Source organism: Lobosporangium transversale, assembly GCF_002105155.1.
Source record: "Lobosporangium transversale strain NRRL 3116 chromosome Unknown BCR41scaffold_11, whole genome shotgun sequence".
NCBI classification, from domain to species: domain Eukaryota; kingdom Fungi; phylum Mortierellomycota; class Mortierellomycetes; order Mortierellales; family Mortierellaceae; genus Lobosporangium; species Lobosporangium transversale.
This window is the reverse complement of record NW_019028989.1, coordinates 122,543-140,992: the sequence shown is the minus strand read 5'-3', so window position 1 is coordinate 140,992 and position 18,450 is coordinate 122,543. Positions and strand designations below refer to the sequence as shown.

The following is an 18,450-nucleotide window of genomic DNA, read 5'->3' as shown; positions in this document are numbered from 1 at the left end:
ATTGAGCTCAAGAGCATCACGGTCATTCGGCTTCCTCCGAACACGACGGCAATGACACAGCCTCTAGATGCAGGCGTTATAAGATCGTTCAAAGCCCTTTATAGTAGTAGTATGCTTGAGGCCGTGGCGCGTGTAAGGGCAAAGAAAAAATCAGCTATTGCTTTGCCATCCAACGCGATATTTTGGTCATGTATCGCTAGAGCTTGGGAATCAGTGACTCCAGGCTGCATCCGCAACTGCTTTGCTGAGGTTCCCATCTTGACCTTCGAACAAAGGAGTCATTTGCATTGGCTTGGAATCAGTGCTCCTATTCGGTTTAAAATTTTGTCAATTATGATGTTTCAGATTAAAAAAATAAATATCAATTGACAAAATTTTAAACCGAATAGGAGCACTGTTGGAATTGAGTCAAAAGCAGATCATATCTTCAAACTTCAAGACAAGCTTGTTAATCAATATGGTGGAGACGAAGAGGAGGTCACCAAACAAAAGGACATTAATGTGCTTAACTATCTTATCATGAACTATTGTGAAGGGCCTTCTGAGCTGATTAGTGATGTTGTCCACAAGATAATGGCTCTCGAAAAGTACAGACACCGCTTCATTCCCCACGTGGAAGATGATATCATTTACGAAGGCGATGAGGTAGAGAAAGACGATGAAGATGATGTCGACTATAATCTCAGTCTTTCTGACTCGAGTTCCCAAGACTCCGCGCACTCTGAAAAATGTATCGAGGATGTGCTTGAATCCCCTCCTTCAAGTCCAACTATACATGATTATCAAGAGATAAATGAAGAGGAATCGATGGAAAACTATTTAGAGTTTATGAATGCTCGACATGAAATCGATAACCCTCATCTGATGAAGCGCTGGGTCGCTGTGCAAAAGCAGTTGGAGCTATTTAATGAATATCGTCATTTATTGAGAGAGAATCAGCAGATGAATGAAGGAATGAAGGAATTGAATCAGAATAATGAATGTAAGAAAAATAAAGTTTAAATATATTTATTGAATTAAAATGAATAGAGGCCTTCCCTCACTAACCCGTCGAAAATCAACGGGTTAGTGAGGGAAAACTGTACGCAAAATATTATGGGTTATTTTTTCTTTTTATTTGGTGTGATATTCCTCAAAGCAACTCTGCTTTGCTTTCAAGCAAAGAGGAACCCTGCATGTAACGCATATTCATTCTGACCGTGAGGTGGACTTCTTGCCTTCCTTAATACCCTTAATCCTGTAGTTTTCACATGCCATCCTACTCTTAACATCTCTTCCTTCACTTTCTTTGGTTCTTATCGGGAAATGAAACCCTGGTAGATGTCGACGAGGCTTAGAAGAGAGTGTTTAGTAATATATGGGCCTTTTGATATCTTGAAAGTAGCCTCCAGAGACTCATTAGTTTCTACATTTCTCTTTGAGTTCCTTTGCTCGATGACAACTTGAGACTTAGATAGCGTTAAAAGTTGGTTTACAAGATTTGAGCGAAATTGGCGATGTCCATCTTTCTTTTTGATCCAAATCTTTAAAGTCAAGTTGGGGTTGATAGTCTTCATCATTAACAATGTATTGCAGATCCATCGTGATAGAAGTTGAAGGGAAATAGCATAAAAGCTTAGCGATATGGAAGCGTAGAAAAGTGACACTTTTATTATTTTTCTCTCTCAGTATGACACCAAATGCCTCTGAAAGACATGAAGGCATAGTTTCAATTGAAATAAAAATAGATTAACCATTCTCATTCTCGAATGAATGAATGAAAAAATAAGCTCATAGTTTGGTCGTCGTATTAGAATGTGCATGCTGAATGAATCATCATAATGAAATGCATTTCTTAATGTACCTCCGTAATACCGGAGATCAAGTTCTTTTAATTCAGCTTAAGAATGGGGGGGTCGCAATTAGTAGAATGTTGTTTAACTGAGTTTTTTCAAAAAATTGCGACCATTTTTGGTCGCAATTCAGGATAAGGGATACAGTGGATTTTGGGCTAAGCACAAAGCTACTCATGTGATTATTTACCTTGAAGAATTCCTTCCTCAATGGTCAGATAGAAATCTGTACTTGAAATGTCCTTATGGATTTTAGTGATGGCATTCAGTCCGATGACTATGATCACAAGATAGTTCATTCAAGCATCATCAGCATCCTACGATCGATCAATAGGATTTTCTTTGCAAGAAAGTATCAAGTACCTTGGTTCATATAGTTAAGGAGTCTTTTTGACCAGTTTAAACATGCTTTTTTTTTTTTTTTTTTTTTTTTTTTTTTAAAAAAAAGGCCATCTATAGTCTTTATACAGATCGAAACTCTCTCTATCTTTCTTCATGTTGATGAATTGTAGCCTTTCGATTGATGATAGAGAACATATGAAAAAAGAGAGAGCAAAACACACAGCTTTCTGGGAAAATTCTTCAACAAACCTGCAGCATCTACGTAAAGCCTAACTCAATCCCAATATTTCAAAGCCAGTCATAGAGAAGGAGCGCATCTCTGGGAGTGGCCATGCTGCTGCGACAGGTATTATTAAGCAAAGGCCACATTTTAGAGTTCATTCATCAGAATTCGAAATTGTGACTGCGCCGGCCTCCAAAAGCCCGGACACTTTGATGAACGTCGATCATACTGCGAAAAAGGAAAAAGGGAGAGGTTTTTATTCGTTGATCATTTACGACACGTATCACAACTCCAAATATACAAATACAACAAATATGATCGAGTCCGACGGGACAAGACCGTGCATGTGCTTATGTGCTTATGTGCGTATGGGCGAATGTTCTCGTTCTTTGCTTTTTTTTTTTGTTTGTTTGTTGTCACCTGGTTATTGCAAATTAAAATTAATTGTCTTCTTTAACTCAAATATAAAAGGTATTGGCTTTTCCCCTCTTTCTTTTTCTCTGTACACTTCATTCCTTGCTCATTAGCAATCTCATTCATTCAATTGACCAACTAAAAAAAAGAACAACAACAACAGCAAAAACTTTTAGCAAACAAAACTCAGCATGTCTGTTCCCAACTTTTTCGCTTTGACCGCCAAAGACAAGAAGCATCAAGAGGTTTCCATGAAGGATTTTGAAGGCAAGGTCGTCCTTGTCGTCAATGTTGCCTCCAAGTGTGGTTTCACTAGACAGTACGCTGCTCTTGAGGAACTTTACAAGAAATACAAGGACCAGGGCTTTGTCGTCATTGGCTTCCCTTGCAACCAGTTCGGTGGTCAGGTAAAGACTTTAAAATTGTCTTCCTTTTAAGCCTGCGCCTAGAAACATAAAGTTTGTCATAAATGAACTAACAACTTGGTCCTGAATTTGTACTATTTGATATTCACTGTCTCTTTATAGGAACCCGGTACAAACGAAGGTAAAAAAAACACACACGATATGCAAGATTGATATTCTTTTTATCTTCTCAGTGTACACAACATGCTTACATTTTTTATTTTCTGCCTTTTATTTCGTGACAAACAGAGATTGAAAGTTTCTGTCAGCTCAACTTTGGTGTATCATTCCCTTTGATGGATAAGGTCGATGTCAATGGAGATAATGAAGACCCCGTGTATACTTACTTGAAGTCTCAGAAGAAGAGCTTGATGATGAGCCGTATCAAATGGAACTTTGAGAAATTCTTGATTGCTAAGGACGGAACTGTTTATGAGCGTTATGCCTCGACAACTGATCCAAAGTCACTTGCCAAGGATATTGAGAAGCTGCTTGCTGCTTAAAAAAAAAAATTGATAATGGAAAACAAAATATATTCAATCTGTAAATAAAAAAAACTTCGTTAATTACGCCAGAAGCGAATTGAAATCAGGTCCCTTCTTTTTTCTTCTTCAGCTGATGACCTGGCTCTAAGCAAATGTCAACACCAGCCAAGACTTGTGATTACATCAAGGTCTCTCTCTTTGACGAATACGAGTATTTATATTATTAGTACACATGTAAAATGATCATGATTGATGTCATCAGCACTATTTTTTTTTTTTCTTTTTTCTTTTTTTTTGGTTTGAATTAGAAAGTAAAAAATATATAAATATATAAATGTACCAATTTGCTAAATTCCGATTCAATTGTAAAGATTTGCAACTGAGTCGGACTCATAGCCTGGCTTTTGTGGTCTGATCTACCTGTCTCACAATGTCCAGCGAGATCTTTTTTTTTACAAAAAAAAATCCCTACCAGCTGAGCGACAGTGATTCATTGACGGATCAGAGTACAGCATCAAAGGAGACAGGAACTGATTTATTTTTTTTTACAATCGATGTGGTTCTTTTATAATGTTGACTAGTGGCTTGGGTAATTCATAATGACCTAATAATAATGATTTTTCTCACGAAATGAGATTGATATTTTGATATTTTTTTTTTTTTTTTTTTTTTTTTTACCTCAACATACTCACAAAGAAAAACTAATGTTTAGCACTTCATTATCTCGTTCAGGCAGACAGTTCTGGACAACCACTGCTGCTGCCCGCCGCAAAGTTCTTTCTCAAAATCAATATTTGTCAAAATCATCGCCACAGAACACCTACACTTCTCGCGTCGTCGTCAGTGAGCTGAATGTTAAAGCCTCTCAAAGAGGCAGTCATTGTTATTACAGCACCACACCAAGGCTTTTTCGTAAAATAGAGATACATCATGATCATGTCAATATCAATAAATCTGGACCCTCAGTATCAGGAATAGGAGCACCGCGAATAGATGATAGCGAAGACAGTAACGACAGCAGCAATAGTAGCTTTGATAGGAGAAAGGACCTTCTCTCAGATGTGGATGATCTCATGGTTGGAAATGAAGGCGTTGAAAGGATTAGTCCTAATGATTTCCCAGAATTATATCCAGGCGGTGAAGAAGAGATTGAAGGCTTGAATCAGGAATCACATCCCGATGATGAACGCGATTTTGAATCCAGAGATTCATCATCCACATCAGTGTTGCTCACGGATAAGGAACGATCAGAGAAAGAGTTTTCTTGGTTTGTAGATGAGTCGTATCCTGATACAGCTTCAACAACTACAGCAACACCATCAACAGAAGGATTTTCCTCTTCTGATTTTGTGCCATTATGGTTAAAGAATACTCAAAAATCACCTACTGAAATGGATAGTTTGAAACAACAACAGCAGCAACAGCAGCAGCATGAACATTCTGCAGACTCTATTTCAGCACTTCTCAAGATGTTGGAATCTGAACGCGCCAAGAATATTAAAGTGATTGATATGAGAGACAAATGTGATTGGACAGAATGGATGGTTGTTTGTGAAGGACTGAGTGAAAGACATCTTGGGAATGTTGCAGATCAAGTTTACAGTGCTGTAAGCTTTTTTTTCTTTCTATTTTTTTTTTTTTTTTTTGTCGATGCTACGCTTATAGTTTTAAACGTTCATTAACTTGTCCTTGTCGCTTTTTATTACTGCTGTTTTTTTTTTTTTTTTTTTTTTAAAAAAAAAAAATTAGCTCAAGAGGAGTTCCCCCAAGAGTAGTCCACCTGTGATGGAGGGTCGTGATACATCTGATTGGGTGGTGATCGATGCAGGGTCGGTTGTTATTCATTTCATGACGCCAGAGGCCAGAAAAGAGCGAGATCTGGAGGGTTTATGGGCTGCAGTTAAGAATCCATTAAAACTTAAGGATGCGGAAGAATTATCATGGGATGACATCAAAGGAAAGATGACCAAGAGTTGGAAAGAAGATCATGGACGATCGAAAGGAGAGGATGGCAAGCGTGGACGTCGTGGCGAGAGAGATATTCCACTTTCAGAGGTTGTCAAGTGGTAAAAAAAAAAAAAGAAAAAAGTGTACAAGATTTTTATTTTTTACATAGTTCTGGAGCCTTTTCTCCATACAAATGAAATCCAATTACATCCATTTTATTTTTGAAAAAGTCTACTGCCAAAAGTAAATGTTTGCAATGATACACAGCAGTGTGAGGAGGACAGTCTGAGCAAGGATCTAGTAAAAAAATTGCAATTACAAAAAAAGGTAAAATCAAAGAGGGGTAAGTTGATAATCTACAGAACATTAAACTTTTTTTTTTTTTTTTTTTTTTTTTTGAACCATGTTTCCTTACAAAGTACTTGAACTTTGGATCTATTTTCAAAAATAAAATAAAACAAGGTTAGCTAACAGTACATAGATCAAAGAGGGAGCTTGTTTTAGTAGAAAAGGAAAAATAAAATTTCTTACCTAGATCGCCATTTCTCCATGCCCTAAGCTAAATGTTTAGAAAGTGTAGTAGAGCCAGACAAGAATAAGTGGATTAGGACATTGGCACTGAGAGCTTAAGAGCTTAAAATAAGTTCGGATAACATCTGTCCTTTTCTTTTTACCAAATGTCCCAGACACAATGCGAATCCTGTGATAATAAAGCCAAGCATGAGATGTGCTCCTGATTTGTGTGTGTTAATGATTGAAAACAGGAGGGTGAGCGATACAAAAACCAGGACCGTGAAGCCTAAAAAAAAGGATCATCCATTATGTTTAGGTATTTCATTACCATCTAGAAAAGGTTTATGCATTTGAAAGGGACAGCCTATCATCTCCAGAATAGATTCACTTACCCGCCCCTTGTTCGATCATCCTTTCCTAGATGGTCCAGTAGCAAAATAGATCAAGAAATAAAAAGAGGATCTTCAGATTAGGCTTATCATGATTCAAAGCAGTAGCTGGAAAAGGCGGTATTTTCTTAGCTGTTTATAAATAAGACAGATTGCATAAAAGTATGATGCCAGGCCTTGTAAAAGTCATCTTCCTCAAGTGGAAAAAAAGAAAAAAAAAAAAAAAAAGCTGTGCTATCACTGCTCTGATCGCTTGTCCTCTTTATTTTGCTTTTCTCGTCTAAAGGATCTGCTTCTTAGTCATAATAGTTCGGTTGATGATAAACTTGAATAGTCTACCTGTTCAGTTGAACCCAAAAAAAGCACGTCATGCGAACTCCATGACTGACCGTCATGTGAACTCCATGACTGACCATCGTCAATGGTTGTATAGTCACTCATGGTGGAAATGTGAGGGAGGAGGAAGAAGAAAAGAGAGTGTGCAAGTGAGAGCTTTGTCCTTGTGAGTAAGGATGGATGGACGTCAAGTAGAAGAAAGGAACCGGACAAGAAAAAGGACGAGGACGAAGAAGAGGGGAAGAGGGAAAGTGTGGAGGTTGTGAACAGTGAGAAGTAAAAAAAAGCGCGTGCATGCCTCGGTTGCGGGCTGGTCACACATGGAGACACATGTCTGTGGCGTACACGAACAAATACAAGTTTCAGCAAATGTGAGGGGAGGCGAGTAATGTCAGATAAGGGAGGGCATCTTTTGAATATCATTTCTGCTACGCTCGTTTATATAAACATCACTTATATTTATGATTTGTTCTATCTCTCCTTGTAAGCCAATTTCCTCTGCGACGTGTCAGTTTGCAATCGCATCATCCAGTCCCATCGTCCATCAGTCCATCAGTGAGAAAACACGTCTCTATTTGAATAACATCATTTATTCACTTCTCACTTTTCTCCATTTCTTATCATCTTTGGGCAAAAGCATCTCTCTCCCTGCATCTTCTCTCCCACTTCCATTTGCCCACAACGCGTCTCGATTTTCCCCTTTTTTTTTTCGCCATCTCTCTCTCTCTTTAGTGATCAACTCACTAAATCACATCACGTACCGCTAAATCACCCCATTTAGTATCCTAGAGTGATTATTCTTACACGATGAGTTATTCCAAGAGAGACGAAGACTCTGGTAAGAGGCAATAATCTTGACTGGAAAAATTTGTTTCATCCGTCGATGTCGATGATGATTATAATCATTATTAGTTTTTGATACTTATTGTATTCTCCTATTCACAAATATCCGTTGTCGACGCCAACAACTTGCCTTGATGCATCACCAAACAATACTTGAGCAGGCAGGATAGGCTATCACCATTACTTTGACAAGACTACTGTGCTGCAGGAGGCGCGTGTTTTCAATGAGTCGCCCATCAATGCTCGCAAATGCCGCGCACTTTTGACAAAGATTCTCTACCTAATCTCACAGGGAGAGACTTTTGGCACAACTGAAGCCACAGAGCTGTTTTTCAGCGTTACAAAGCTGTTCCAATCAAAGGATGTAAGTATCCGACAAGGCTGATAGTTCAGAACATTTCTCACTCCATTGACCTGACTGTTTTTCATTGGTATTGAATGTTCAAACCCTGCTTCTGCAAAACATCCTGTGACAAGCTATATCTTAATCTCATACTTTTATTGTTATTCTTAAACATTATCTATTTACGTAAACTTGATACTAGTCGGCTTTGCGTCAAATGGTCTATTTGGTCATCAAGGAGTTGTCGATTGTCGCTGAGGATGTTATTATGGTCACTAGCAGCTTGATGAAGGACATGCAGCCCACATCTGAGGTCATGTACCGCGCCAATGCCATTAGAGTCCTTCGCAAAATCACAGATGTAAGTCATTTATCGCCAGTCAGCATTTTTCTCCTTTGTTTTTTATCCTAATCATGGATCATGTAGAATTCTTCCAATTCAGGTACTGATAATTCACCTTAATGTATATATCGTTCATGATCTAGGCTTCCATGTTGCAGGGATTGGAGCGCTTTTTGAAGGCAGCCATTGTGGACAAGAACGCAAAGGTCTCATCAGCTGCTCTAGTGTCTTCATACCATTTATATGGCGTTGCTCGAGAGGTTGTGAAACGCTGGGCCAACGAAGCTCAGGAAGCCATCAACGCCAAACCTCAATCGGCTGTTTCCGCTGCTACATCCTATGTAACATCCTTTGGAAATGTGCCTCAAACCTATTCTGCTGTATCCAATTCAAACATTGTTCAGTATCATGCCCTTGGTCTGTTGTATGCCATTCGTCAAAAAGATCGCATGGCTGTCTCCAAGTTAGTACAGAACTATGCTGCCAAGAGCGGACTTAGTGGCTCCATACTTCGTTCCCCCTTTGCTCAATGTCTTCTGGTCCGTTATGCATGCAAGGTCATGGAGGAAGATCCAAGGTATGGAATCGTGACTGTAATACAATTTTTCTCTTAACCAGTTATCATACTCTTATGGGTATATATTGATTTTTTTGTTTCTCCATTGGTTATTCCCTTCTTGTAGCTCGACTCGCGCTGTGTATGAGTTATTGGAGGGATGGCTGCGTCATAAGAGCGAAATGGTCAACCTGGAGGCTGCTAAAGCTATTTGTGAAATGAAGGATGCTACTGTCAAGGAGCTGTTCCCTGCTGTCACCACGTTGCAAAACTTTTTGTCATCGGGTAAACCAAGCATCAAGTTTGCTGCCATACGCGCTCTTAACAAGTTGGCCATGACGCAGCCCGCAGCAGTTGCTCCTTGCAATATTGACATGGAGAACATGATCACGGACCAAAACAGGAGTATCTCAACATTTGCGATCACCACCTTGTTAAAGACTGGAAATGAGGCATCTGTGGAACGTCTGATGAAGCAGATCAGTGGATTTATGTCAGAAATCACAGACGAGTCCAAGGTATTGGTTGTTGAGGCTGTTGGCTCACTTTGTATCAAGTTCCCTGCCAAGCACCATGTTATGCTTAGTTTCCTCAGTGGCGCTCTTCGCGATGACGGTGGATACGACTTCAAGCGTGCTGTTGTTGAGGCTATCTTCAACTTTGTCAAGTATATTCCAGAGTCCAAGGAGGCAGCGCTCTCTCACTTGTGTGAGATCATTGAGGATTGTGAGTATTCAAAACTCTCAGTCAAGATACTTCACTTGCTTGGAGTGGAGGGTCCTAAATGCCCACAACCCACCAAATATATCCGTTATATCTACAATCGCGTCATTCTTGAGAACGCAGTGGTTCGTGGTGCTGCTGTCAGCGCCTTGGCCAAATTTGGTGTGAATGTCGAAGACGAATCTGTCAAGCAGAGCGTGAAGGTTCTGTTGAACCGTTGCTTGGATGATGCTGATGACGAGGTTCGTGACAGAGTCACCATGTATCTGAATATTATGAAGAGCAATGATGAAAGGGGATATGTTAAGGACGACTCTACATATGCTCTTGCCTATCTTGAGCGCCAACTCCTTAACTATGTTTCCAATCCAGAGTTGGCGGACACGCCTTTTGATCTCTCCGCTGTCCCCAAGGTCTCACGTCAGGAGGAGCAGGAATCCAGAGGTCCTCAGGAACAGGCTGGTGCTATTCAGACCTTGGGTGGCAACATCTCTCCCCCTCACTCCGGTGGCGTTTCCAACGGAGCGGGCGCTCGTCCAGCTCTGTCTACTACCCCTTCACTGGATCAGCAAGCTGTCTATGCCCAAAAGTTGGCCGAAGTACCTGAGTTTGCCTCGTATGGACCTTTGTTCAAATCTACTTCTAAGCCTATCGAGCTGACCGAGTCTGAGACGGAATACGTCGTTACCTGTGTTAAGCATGTTTTTGCTCATCATGTTGTCTTCCAGGTACAGCGCCCTCATCCATTCTTGTTGTTATAACATTGATCAGAAGTTTTATATCTTTTTTTTTTTTTTTTTTTTCCTAACAATCTTTTTTTTGTTTTATTATATTTTCCTCCGTACGACTTCCAGTTCAACATTAAGAACACTTTGAACGATAGGGTTTTGGAAGATGTCAATGTGTTGATGACACCCGATAATGATGAATCCTCACTTGTTGAACGTGTGCTGATTCCAGCACCTCAGTTGGTGTATGATGTTCCTGGTGTTGCTTATGTCGCATTCGAGAGGACTGTTTTGGAAGAGTATCCCGAACTTACATTTATGAATGAGCTCAAGTTCATTGACAAGGACTGCGACCCACAGACAGGAGAACCTGATGAAAAGGGCTTTGAGGGCGATTACCAGATTGAGGAGGTGTCGCTGGCGATTGCCGACTTTGTCTTGCCATCTTATATTCCTAGCTTCAATAAGGCATGGGAGGAGTTGGGCAGTGAACACGAAGTTGTTGAGACTTTGGCATTGACGACCTCACCTGGATTGCAGGATGCTTGCCGCGACTTGATTGCACTACTGGGCATGCAGGCACTTGAAAATTCCGGCACAATTCAAGGATCGAACGTGCATACCATGATTCTGTCGGGTATTTTCATTGGAGGTATCCGTGTATTGGCTCGCTGCCGCATGACTTTTGATTCTGCAACAGGTGTGACTCTTCAGTTGGCAATTCGATCTGCAAATGAAGAAGTGAGCCAGATTTTGATTGGTGCTATTGCCTAAAAAAAAAATAAAAAAAAAAAAAAATAGGCAGCTTGTTTTTGGTAGAGTGCATAGAAACGCGGCAGATGATTTTCTAGGAATCCTTTATATCTCTTTTTTTTCTTTTCTTTCTTTCAGCCATCCGACATTTTCATAATTCATATCAACTTAAATAAAAAAACAGTTTTGACAAGATCATTGTGAGCTCACTCAATGTTGTTCCTGAATTGATGTGATCAATCAATAACCAACCCTGAATATACCATAAGCACTGCTTGGCATGACAAATCTTAATGAATCATTGCCGGTGTGGCGATCATGATATCATTATGCATGATTTTTTTTTTTTTTTTTTTTTTTTTTTTGGAATAACGAATATCCACGGTGGCTTGCCTTACATTACTTACTTTATGCACTAAGGGTATTTGTTATTAGTACTCACTCTCACCATCGCTGCAAGAAACAATGGGGCAGATAGACAGCCATTGCCATCGTGATCAATTCCAAAGTGCTATTGAATATAAAAAAAGCCTATTCTGTACATGAGGGCAGATTTTTCGAACCAGACTTTGATTCGAAAAAATAAGATTAGCAATGAAGTCTATGTACTCTGTGTGTTAAGATTGATCAGCCTGGCGATTTTCAGCTCATTGAGCAACAAGTTGAAATGGGCGTTATCAGTCCTCAGGCTCGATAGACAGTCAACTTCTTTATTGCCAATGCTGATGTACTTGCAAAGTCTAATGTGGTCACGAAGCTTTCAACAAGTGATTTGCAGTGTTTGAACAGCAACTTGTCCTTATCCCTCTTCTCACGTTTGCTTCGGTTTGCATCTTTACCGTCTCCTTTTAATTGGTTTACATGGACAGATTGTATAAAGAATAGTTTGATCTTTATATTATGACATGGCCTTTGAGATGCGGATTCATTGGCTGGGCACAATAGGCGGCTCTAGTTTATGATCAGGCCAAAATAAAGAAAATAAAAAAAATAAAAATAAATATAAAAAATAAAATAAAAAAAGCGGCAGGAAAAGTCATTCAGGCGAGTGCGAACAGTCAAAGTCTTATAATCTCTTTCAGTTGCAGTTACAAACCTGCTTCCATGGCATGGCTCGAATGTTCGAAGATGGGAATGTTCTTTTGAAGAGCAGTTATTGGTCAGACAAGTCATCAGGGGTTTTCCAAATGGGGCAACAGGTCTCGTGGGGTGCTTTTTATTTCAAGTGCAGCGGAACGCCCCAAACCTGAAAACAGCTAGGCCAATCTCCACACTGCAAAATAGAACAGCTTGGGCCAACATTTTCTTAGTTCCCTGAACAGTCATTAATTTCTTTCTCTTCCGCTCTTTATTCTTTATTTTTTATTTTTTATTTTTTTTTAATTCCATTCATTAGATTGTCCCACTTTCCAACAACAATCAATCCTTCTTTCTCGATCGTCAAGTTTTTATTACAACCCCTTTCTTCGTCTTCTTTCTCTTCTTTTAAACCTTTTTTTTTTACCACCATTCAGTCATTAGCTTTTCTTTTTCATCTCATTCCTTTGATCGAGTTGACTTGACCCTGTCTTATTCACAATGAAGTTTGGCAAGACACTCGAGACTGGCACTGAGGCTATGCCTGAAGACTGGCGTCCATACGTTATCCATTACAAGTCGTTGAAAAAGAAGATCAATGCTATCGTAAAGGAACTCGACGACCGAGGTCTACCTTCACCCATCATTAAAAAGTTACTCACTCAATCTCTATCTGGCAACATGCATCGACTCGAGTATTCGTTTGATGGTGAGGAAATTACCCTGCTCGCTTTTGTTTTCCTTTTTTTTTTTTTTTTTTTTTTTTTTGTAGCCGACATTGCTCTCAATAATTAATACTCAGATTTCCCTGTTCCTGGCTGACCGAATCATTGTGTCCCTTTTTTAAAAAATCTAACCGCCGTTGCAATTCTCGTTTTAGACGATAAACAGCATCTAAAGACCTGCATCAAGGTTGTCATTGATGACCTTGAATCTGGGACAAAGAACGCAAAGACTCTTGGCCCCGTACCTCTTGCATTAGAAGAGCAGCTTTCCAAACTCCTCGAACATGAAGTACACTTTGTCAGCAATTCAGCATCTTCTTCTTCGAGCGACCTGCATGAGCAATTATCCCAGGACAGTGTATCTTTACCGACGTCTGTTGCTGCTACTGCTGAGACAGATACAACACCTGAAGAAGATCAGAGCAAAATGGATAACAAAAACAGTCTCTTGGATCTTCTAGATGATTCATCCACAGAAAGCTTCGAGAATAACTCTGTGGTCAGTGATGACGACTGTGACACGACGGGGCACGCGACCTCAAAGTTGAATTCTCCGCTTTTGTTTCCTGCAGATGCAGACGCACCAATTACGACAGCCGCAAGTGACGGCGCAGCTGCAAGGGATGATTCATCATCACACCTTTGCGACAGTCTAAATCACCCATCAACTTTGTCGACTAAAGGAACGCACAGACCTACCCCAGGCACAACGCCACAATTTATAGGAGCAGATGAATTACAAATCTCATTACCATCGTCGCAACCTTCGATCCAATCGAAATATACTGAGCAGCAGCCCGAGATCACAACGTCTGTGCCTGAGGTGATATCATCCATACCACTATCATCACAATCCTCTGCTGATGAACCTTCACTTCAGAGGCAAAGGTCATCATCTTCTCTTACATCTACATCCACATCCATATCCTCGACGGTAGAACCTATAGAGACCATCATCACCCCTGGTGCCCTGAGCGAACATCAGCCGCAGCCACAGCATGATACATCCACTTTCATTACTACAGAGGAAGATGGAACAAGGTATTCATTTATTATTTTTTATTTTATTTTTATTTTTATTTTTTATTTTTTGCACTGTATTATCTCTCTAATACAAACTGACTCTAAATACCCCGCGGTATTGTTTTATAATTAGGGTCCTCGTCATTGAGTTGACGGCAGACACGGCATTTTTTGATCAACTGGGAGAAGAGATTTCTCAACTAAGCAAATTACAAGAGGCGAATAAGCGCGAGTTCGAGTCCAAGGTTGAGGATTTGAGCAAGATCCTCACGGTCGTGTCGGCTCCTCAGAACAAGGATATGTATACATGGCGCGAGATCCTTAAGGTTTATCTGGATGCCCAGGTCTTTGTGGGGGACCAAGAAGCAGATCGCTCGACACGATCATCAGAAAAGGCGCAGAAACAGCTGCAATGGTTCCTAGCGGAGATGAACCGCAGTAAATTAACGCACAAGTTTAAAAAGTCGAAGAGTAAAGTTGCATTCAACACATTTTTTCAGCTAAACTCGGAGCTGATCATGATGAAGCAATTCAGGGAATTGAATCAGATGGCTATGATCAAGATCCTAAAAAAGCACGATAAAAGGACAAACCTGACGTAAGTGTTCTTGCGTTGGTTCTATCCCCGTTGCTTTTTTTTTTTTTTTTCTTCCTTCTCTCTCCCTTGAATGATTGTATCTAATTGGTTTGGATTTGGGCCTTTTTTTAAATATCACTTTTTGTAATGGCCTGTCTAGCGCGAGTTCTGGTTTCCCAAAGCATTTGCAGAATGAACCTTTCTATAGTGATAACATCTCAAAATCGCTGACCTACACCATCGGGACCCAGCTTCTTTCGATTATTCCTCAACCGGATGACTATTCTTGTCCCATCTGCATGTGTAAGTAGTTTTGTTTTGTTTTGTTACAAACTCTAAAGATGATTTAATTATTGGCTTTAATTTTTTTATTTTTTATTTTATAAGCTGTGGCATGGAAGCCTATTCGTCTTCGATGCCAACATGTGTTCTGTGTCCGTTGCTTGATCAAAGCGCAACGCAAGAAGATGATTCATTGCCCTATTTGTCGTGGACCCAACACTGTGCTAGATGCGGATGCCAGTAATTTGGATACTTCACTGATGAGCTTTATGGAGCTATATTTCCCGAAAGAGATCAAAGAGAAGCGCAAGGAATCGGGCCGTGAACAAGCTATGGAGGAGATGGAGGCCATTACAGGCCGCCATTGGACGGATTCCGATCAGTCATGCCTTATCATGTAGTAATCTAGCAATGTACATGTAATAGTAGTATACATCACTGTATTTCTTTCTTCTTCTCTTCATGTTAATACCGCCTAATTACTATATCTAATCATTTATCATAAATAATAACACGTATACCACAGTAAAATTGTTGGGAAGCGTCCTACTTGCCATCACAGAAGCCAGAACAACACACAGAGCCAAATCCAAATCACAGCGTGAGAGTAAATGCTGGGCCAGCAGTCGTGCTAAGCCTCATAGATTTAGTAAACAAAAAAAAAAAAAAAAAAAAAAAAAAAGTATTCCTTACACTCTTTTCATTCAAACTTGACATTACTTCCTTCAGTTACAGCAAAGAGCTTTACATTCTCAACCATGGTCACACAGAAAGACTTCAAGCATAATGATATAGAGACACTACGCTCTCGTGTCATTGTAGAGCGAGACCGTGTTACTAGTGTATGTTTTTTTTTTTCTTTTTTTTATAAACTAATAAAAGCATGCAGCTTGGATATACAGCGGTTTGCAAATAAAGGAAAAAATATATATATATCCGGGACGCAAAGACAACGCAAACTAGCACGCTTACCAATATTGCTAAAAAAAACTTTTCCTTACTTTTAGACTGCTTCGACAGATTATCCCCATAATTATCCAGGCCTTGATTTGGCGTTTGATTTAGAAAAGTTCAAAGAGGTAAAGAAAGTTGTGGTCATGACCAGAGGGAGAGGTCATGTGTTAATAGCTAATTGCTTCGAGTCACTGACCCAACAAGTTTTGTCGGTTTGAACTTTTTGTCTGCACTATCAACTCTAAACGGATACCAACCAAAAAACAAAAAACAAAAATTACAACAACAGAACTTCAAGGTCAAAATCAACCGTCTTTCAAAGAATGAAATCGAGTTTGATATGGTCGGGATTGATGCAGCGATCGCCAATGCTTTCAGACGTATCCTCATTGCGGAAGTCCCAACCATGGCGATCTCTCAAGTCTTTGTGATGAACAACACTTCAGTTGTCGTGGATGAGGTTCTGGCACACCGGTTGGGATTGATTCCCATCTTGGCAGATCCTACAAAGTTTGATTTTAAAGCCAAGGAAGAGACATCAACAGATATCAACACTATTGTCCTCCGGTTGAACATTCGTTGCAAACGTAATCCCAACGCATCTGCTACAGAGACAGATCCTCTGAAGAAATATATTCATTCAACTGTATATTCTGGAGATCTGATCTGGGATCCCAAAGGAGATCAAGCAGAGAAATTCAAGGACTGCCCTATTAAACCTGTCTATGATGATATTGTTATTGCAAAGCTGCGACCGGGTCAGGAGATCGATGTAGAAGTGCACTGTGAAAAGGGAATAGGACAGGATCATGCAAAATGGTCTCCTGTGGCCACAGCGACCTACCGTCTGCTTCCAGAGATTTTGATCAACGGAGAGATCGTAGGAGAAGACGCTGTTAAATTCCAGTCGTGTTTCCCTGAAGGTGTTGTTGACATTGTGGAGGAGAATGGTGTTAAGAAAGCAAAGGTTGTCAATCCAAGGAAGGATACTGTTTCAAGAGAAGTGCTTCGCTACCCTGAATTTGAAAACAAGGTCAAGCTGACTCGTGTCCGGGATCACTTTATCTGTAAGTTGATGAAAAGCCTGCATGACGTTGATTTTTTTTTTTTTTTTTTTTTTTTTTTGTGGTATTGTAATAAGCTGGATTATTTTAATTAAAAAAAATATGTTATGATCTTGCTTTCCATTATTTTAGTTACTATCGAATCTGTTGGATCAATTGAGCCTCAGGATCTGTTAGTTCAAGCAGTGCAGGTGCTCATGGACAAGTGTGCTCAGGTCAAGCGAGCACTGCAGGCCACCCTTCAGTCTGATTAATCTTTTTTCTCTCCTCATAAGCATCATCCGACATAATGCCACTATATCACCCACTTCTTATCTTTGTTTTTTCCCTCTCGATCGCATGTTTATAATATACACACACTTTTTTTTCCCCCTATCTTTATAATGGTTATACAAGTTATTGTTGATTCATGATGGATCTAAGTTCATGACTACGTATTTTCGCCCGTTCAATACATTGTTTCAACAATGATTGTGAAGTTGAAGCGGCACCGACTTTAGAAATTCTACAAAGTCGACCATGCTCATCAATCGTTACTGAAATTTGACCCTGTGTAATTGACTCTTCTGCAAAATTGGGATCGGCTAACAATGTTAAATCGGTGTCAAAAAGAACAAACGATGTGCTGAGTGGTATCCTTGTCAAGTTCAATTTGAAGGAATTTTCATCATTAATTGCTTCGCCTCCTGGTACTTTGACTATGCCTTCATCGTATGTTGGCTTGCGAATGCGGACTACATATTAGAAAAAGAAAAAAGTATATCATTTAAAATGGTACATTAAAAAAAAAAATAATAATAATAAACTTAATAATAAGCGTCATACAAAAAAAAAAAAAAAAAAAAAAAAAAAAAACATACCATTTAAAAGTGCAGCCATAACAGAGATCAAGGCAGCATCGTATATGTTTCCATCATAACTGACACAAACGACATCAATCCATAACGCCCAAACAGCTTTTGCCTCTTCAATACAGAGATCTTTTAAATCCAAGACTTTACTCTCCTTCAAGACACGATGTATGGCTTCTGACACGACCTGCGCTTGTTCACTAGGAGATCCTGGTCTGAAGGCGCTTGAACAAATTGGGGACAGATCGACATTTGGTACTAAAATAAGCCAACAAAAAAAATAAAAGTAAATAAAAATAAATAAAAAAAGATCAATATTTGTATCATTTGCAGTAGAAGAATTGAGGAAGTGGCCAGTGTTTGAAAAAAATTCTATTACCGAGATAACCTTGGTCAGGGCTATCCAGTTTGGGTTCTGCAACCTCTGCTTTGATACCACAGACAACGGTTGTTCCTCCGATACGGACCATGGCCGAACCATTTGCTGTAGTGATCACACCATAATGAACCGTCGTTGGACGAAAGCTGTCGAGTAAGCGTCCATCGGGGCGGACACCTTGTGAAATAAATTTACGAAAATATTCTGTTGGATGTAATTTCTGAAATGTGGAAGCAGAGAATGTAAACGCAGGTGAGGCTGCCAAACTGTCAGTTGTTGATGCCATTCTTTGAATGTGTTAATATTATGAATGAAAGGATTAAGGTTGAGTGTGGAAAGGTGTT

At 39.7% G+C, this 18,450-nt stretch overlaps 8 protein-coding genes across 8 annotated transcripts; 6 read left to right on the top strand and 2 right to left on the bottom strand.

Moving 5' to 3' along the window:
- Nucleotides 1–519: 519 nt before the first annotated feature.
- Nucleotides 520–1,002, top strand: BCR41DRAFT_369270 (hypothetical protein; the record flags this gene model as incomplete). The annotated part of the gene is made up of 1 exon (XM_022026442.1): nt 520–1,002. One exon carries the CDS (start codon nt 520–522, stop codon nt 1,000–1,002), a length of 483 nt encoding a protein of 160 aa, XP_021883008.1.
- A 1,814-nt stretch (nt 1,003–2,816) lies between these two features.
- BCR41DRAFT_334343 (thioredoxin-like protein) lies at nt 2,817–3,831 on the top strand. The gene is made up of 3 exons (XM_022021926.1): nt 2,817–3,218; nt 3,339–3,357; nt 3,465–3,831. The coding sequence occupies exons 1-3, from the start codon at nt 3,003–3,005 to the stop codon at nt 3,716–3,718; spliced, it is 489 nt and encodes a 162-aa protein (XP_021883007.1). The 5' UTR covers nt 2,817–3,002; the 3' UTR covers nt 3,719–3,831.
- Nucleotides 3,832–4,773: 942 nt separating this feature from the next.
- Nucleotides 4,774–5,770, top strand: BCR41DRAFT_369268 (Oligomerization domain-domain-containing protein; the record flags this gene model as incomplete). Its single annotated transcript, XM_022026441.1, has 2 exons — nt 4,774–5,307; nt 5,450–5,770. 2 exons carry the CDS (start codon nt 4,774–4,776, stop codon nt 5,768–5,770), a joined length of 855 nt encoding a protein of 284 aa, XP_021883006.1.
- Nucleotides 5,771–5,856: 86 nt separating this feature from the next.
- BCR41DRAFT_349981 (hypothetical protein) lies at nt 5,857–6,767 on the bottom strand. The gene is made up of 5 exons (XM_022023580.1): nt 6,553–6,767; nt 6,322–6,446; nt 6,179–6,206; nt 6,063–6,082; nt 5,857–5,944 (listed from the first exon to the last, which is right to left on the bottom strand). Exons 1-5 carry the CDS (start codon nt 6,569–6,571, stop codon nt 5,879–5,881), a joined length of 258 nt encoding a protein of 85 aa, XP_021883005.1. The 5' UTR covers nt 6,572–6,767; the 3' UTR covers nt 5,857–5,878.
- Nucleotides 6,768–7,374: 607 nt separating this feature from the next.
- BCR41DRAFT_320405 (adaptin N terminal region-domain-containing protein) lies at nt 7,375–11,227 on the top strand. The gene is made up of 6 exons (XM_022021394.1): nt 7,375–7,723; nt 7,890–8,092; nt 8,274–8,432; nt 8,558–8,991; nt 9,098–10,421; nt 10,548–11,227. The coding sequence occupies exons 1-6, from the start codon at nt 7,693–7,695 to the stop codon at nt 11,193–11,195; spliced, it is 2,799 nt and encodes a 932-aa protein (XP_021883004.1). The 5' UTR covers nt 7,375–7,692; the 3' UTR covers nt 11,196–11,227.
- Nucleotides 11,228–12,506: 1,279 nt separating this feature from the next.
- BCR41DRAFT_349977 (SPX domain-domain-containing protein) lies at nt 12,507–15,384 on the top strand. Its single transcript, XM_022023579.1, has 5 exons — nt 12,507–12,960; nt 13,132–14,017; nt 14,133–14,597; nt 14,737–14,879; nt 14,964–15,384. The coding sequence occupies exons 1-5, from the start codon at nt 12,753–12,755 to the stop codon at nt 15,257–15,259; spliced, it is 1,998 nt and encodes a 665-aa protein (XP_021883003.1). The 5' UTR covers nt 12,507–12,752; the 3' UTR covers nt 15,260–15,384.
- A 168-nt stretch (nt 15,385–15,552) lies between these two features.
- On the top strand, nt 15,553–17,397 carry BCR41DRAFT_334334 (DNA-directed RNA polymerase). Its single transcript, XM_022021925.1, has 4 exons — nt 15,553–15,700; nt 15,866–15,937; nt 16,102–16,879; nt 17,009–17,397. The coding sequence occupies exons 1-4, from the start codon at nt 15,617–15,619 to the stop codon at nt 17,128–17,130; spliced, it is 1,056 nt and encodes a 351-aa protein (XP_021883002.1). The 5' UTR covers nt 15,553–15,616; the 3' UTR covers nt 17,131–17,397.
- On the bottom strand, nt 17,018–18,442 carry BCR41DRAFT_320397 (ribosomal protein S5 domain 2-type protein). Its single transcript, XM_022021393.1, has 3 exons — nt 18,107–18,442; nt 17,737–17,985; nt 17,018–17,610 (listed from the first exon to the last, which is right to left on the bottom strand). The coding sequence occupies exons 1-3, from the start codon at nt 18,390–18,392 to the stop codon at nt 17,273–17,275; spliced, it is 873 nt and encodes a 290-aa protein (XP_021883001.1). The 5' UTR covers nt 18,393–18,442; the 3' UTR covers nt 17,018–17,272.
- Between the last annotated feature and the right edge of the window lie 8 nt (nt 18,443–18,450).

What these genes read in the sequence shown, in the direction of transcription:
- BCR41DRAFT_349977 (XM_022023579.1), top strand. Translation starts at nt 12,753, where the DNA reads ATGAAGTTTGGCAAGACACTCGAGACTGGCACTGAGGCTATGCCTGAA. An exon ending in ACTCGAGTATTCGTTTGATG is followed by an intron (nt 12,961 to 13,131) that starts GTGAGGAAATTA and finishes TTCTCGTTTTAG; the next exon opens with ACGATAAACAGCATCTAAAG. An exon ending in TTCTTGTCCCATCTGCATGT is followed by an intron (nt 14,880 to 14,963) that starts GTAAGTAGTTTT and finishes TTATTTTATAAG; the next exon opens with CTGTGGCATGGAAGCCTATT.
- BCR41DRAFT_320397 (XM_022021393.1), bottom strand. Translation starts at nt 18,392, where the DNA reads ATGGCATCAACAACTGACAGTTTGGCAGCCTCACCTGCGTTTACATTC. An exon ending in CCCTGACCAAGGTTATCTCG is followed by an intron (nt 17,986 to 18,106) that starts GTAATAGAATTT and finishes GGCTTATTTTAG; the next exon opens with TACCAAATGTCGATCTGTCC. An exon ending in TATGGCTGCACTTTTAAATG is followed by an intron (nt 17,611 to 17,736) that starts GTATGTTTTTTT and finishes TCTAATATGTAG; the next exon opens with TCCGCATTCGCAAGCCAACA.
- BCR41DRAFT_320405 (XM_022021394.1), top strand. Translation starts at nt 7,693, where the DNA reads ATGAGTTATTCCAAGAGAGACGAAGACTCTG. An exon ending in AGCTGTTCCAATCAAAGGAT is followed by an intron (nt 8,093 to 8,273) that starts GTAAGTATCCGA and finishes ACTTGATACTAG; the next exon opens with TCGGCTTTGCGTCAAATGGT. An exon ending in TCCTTCGCAAAATCACAGAT is followed by an intron (nt 8,433 to 8,557) that starts GTAAGTCATTTA and finishes TTCATGATCTAG; the next exon opens with GCTTCCATGTTGCAGGGATT.
- BCR41DRAFT_334334 (XM_022021925.1), top strand. Translation starts at nt 15,617, where the DNA reads ATGGTCACACAGAAAGACTTCAAGCATAATGATATAGAGACACTACGC. An exon ending in AGCGAGACCGTGTTACTAGT is followed by an intron (nt 15,701 to 15,865) that starts GTATGTTTTTTT and finishes CCTTACTTTTAG; the next exon opens with ACTGCTTCGACAGATTATCC. An exon ending in ATTTAGAAAAGTTCAAAGAG is followed by an intron (nt 15,938 to 16,101) that starts GTAAAGAAAGTT and finishes TTACAACAACAG; the next exon opens with AACTTCAAGGTCAAAATCAA.
- BCR41DRAFT_334343 (XM_022021926.1), top strand. Translation starts at nt 3,003, where the DNA reads ATGTCTGTTCCCAACTTTTTCGCTTTGACCGCCAAAGACAAGAAGCAT.
- BCR41DRAFT_349981 (XM_022023580.1), bottom strand. An exon ending in CATTGTGTCTGGGACATTTG is followed by an intron (nt 6,207 to 6,321) that starts GTAAAAAGAAAA and finishes CTAAACATTTAG; the next exon opens with CTTAGGGCATGGAGAAATGG. An exon ending in ATCCAAAGTTCAAGTACTTT is followed by an intron (nt 5,945 to 6,062) that starts GTAAGGAAACAT and finishes TTTTTTTACTAG; the next exon opens with ATCCTTGCTCAGACTGTCCT.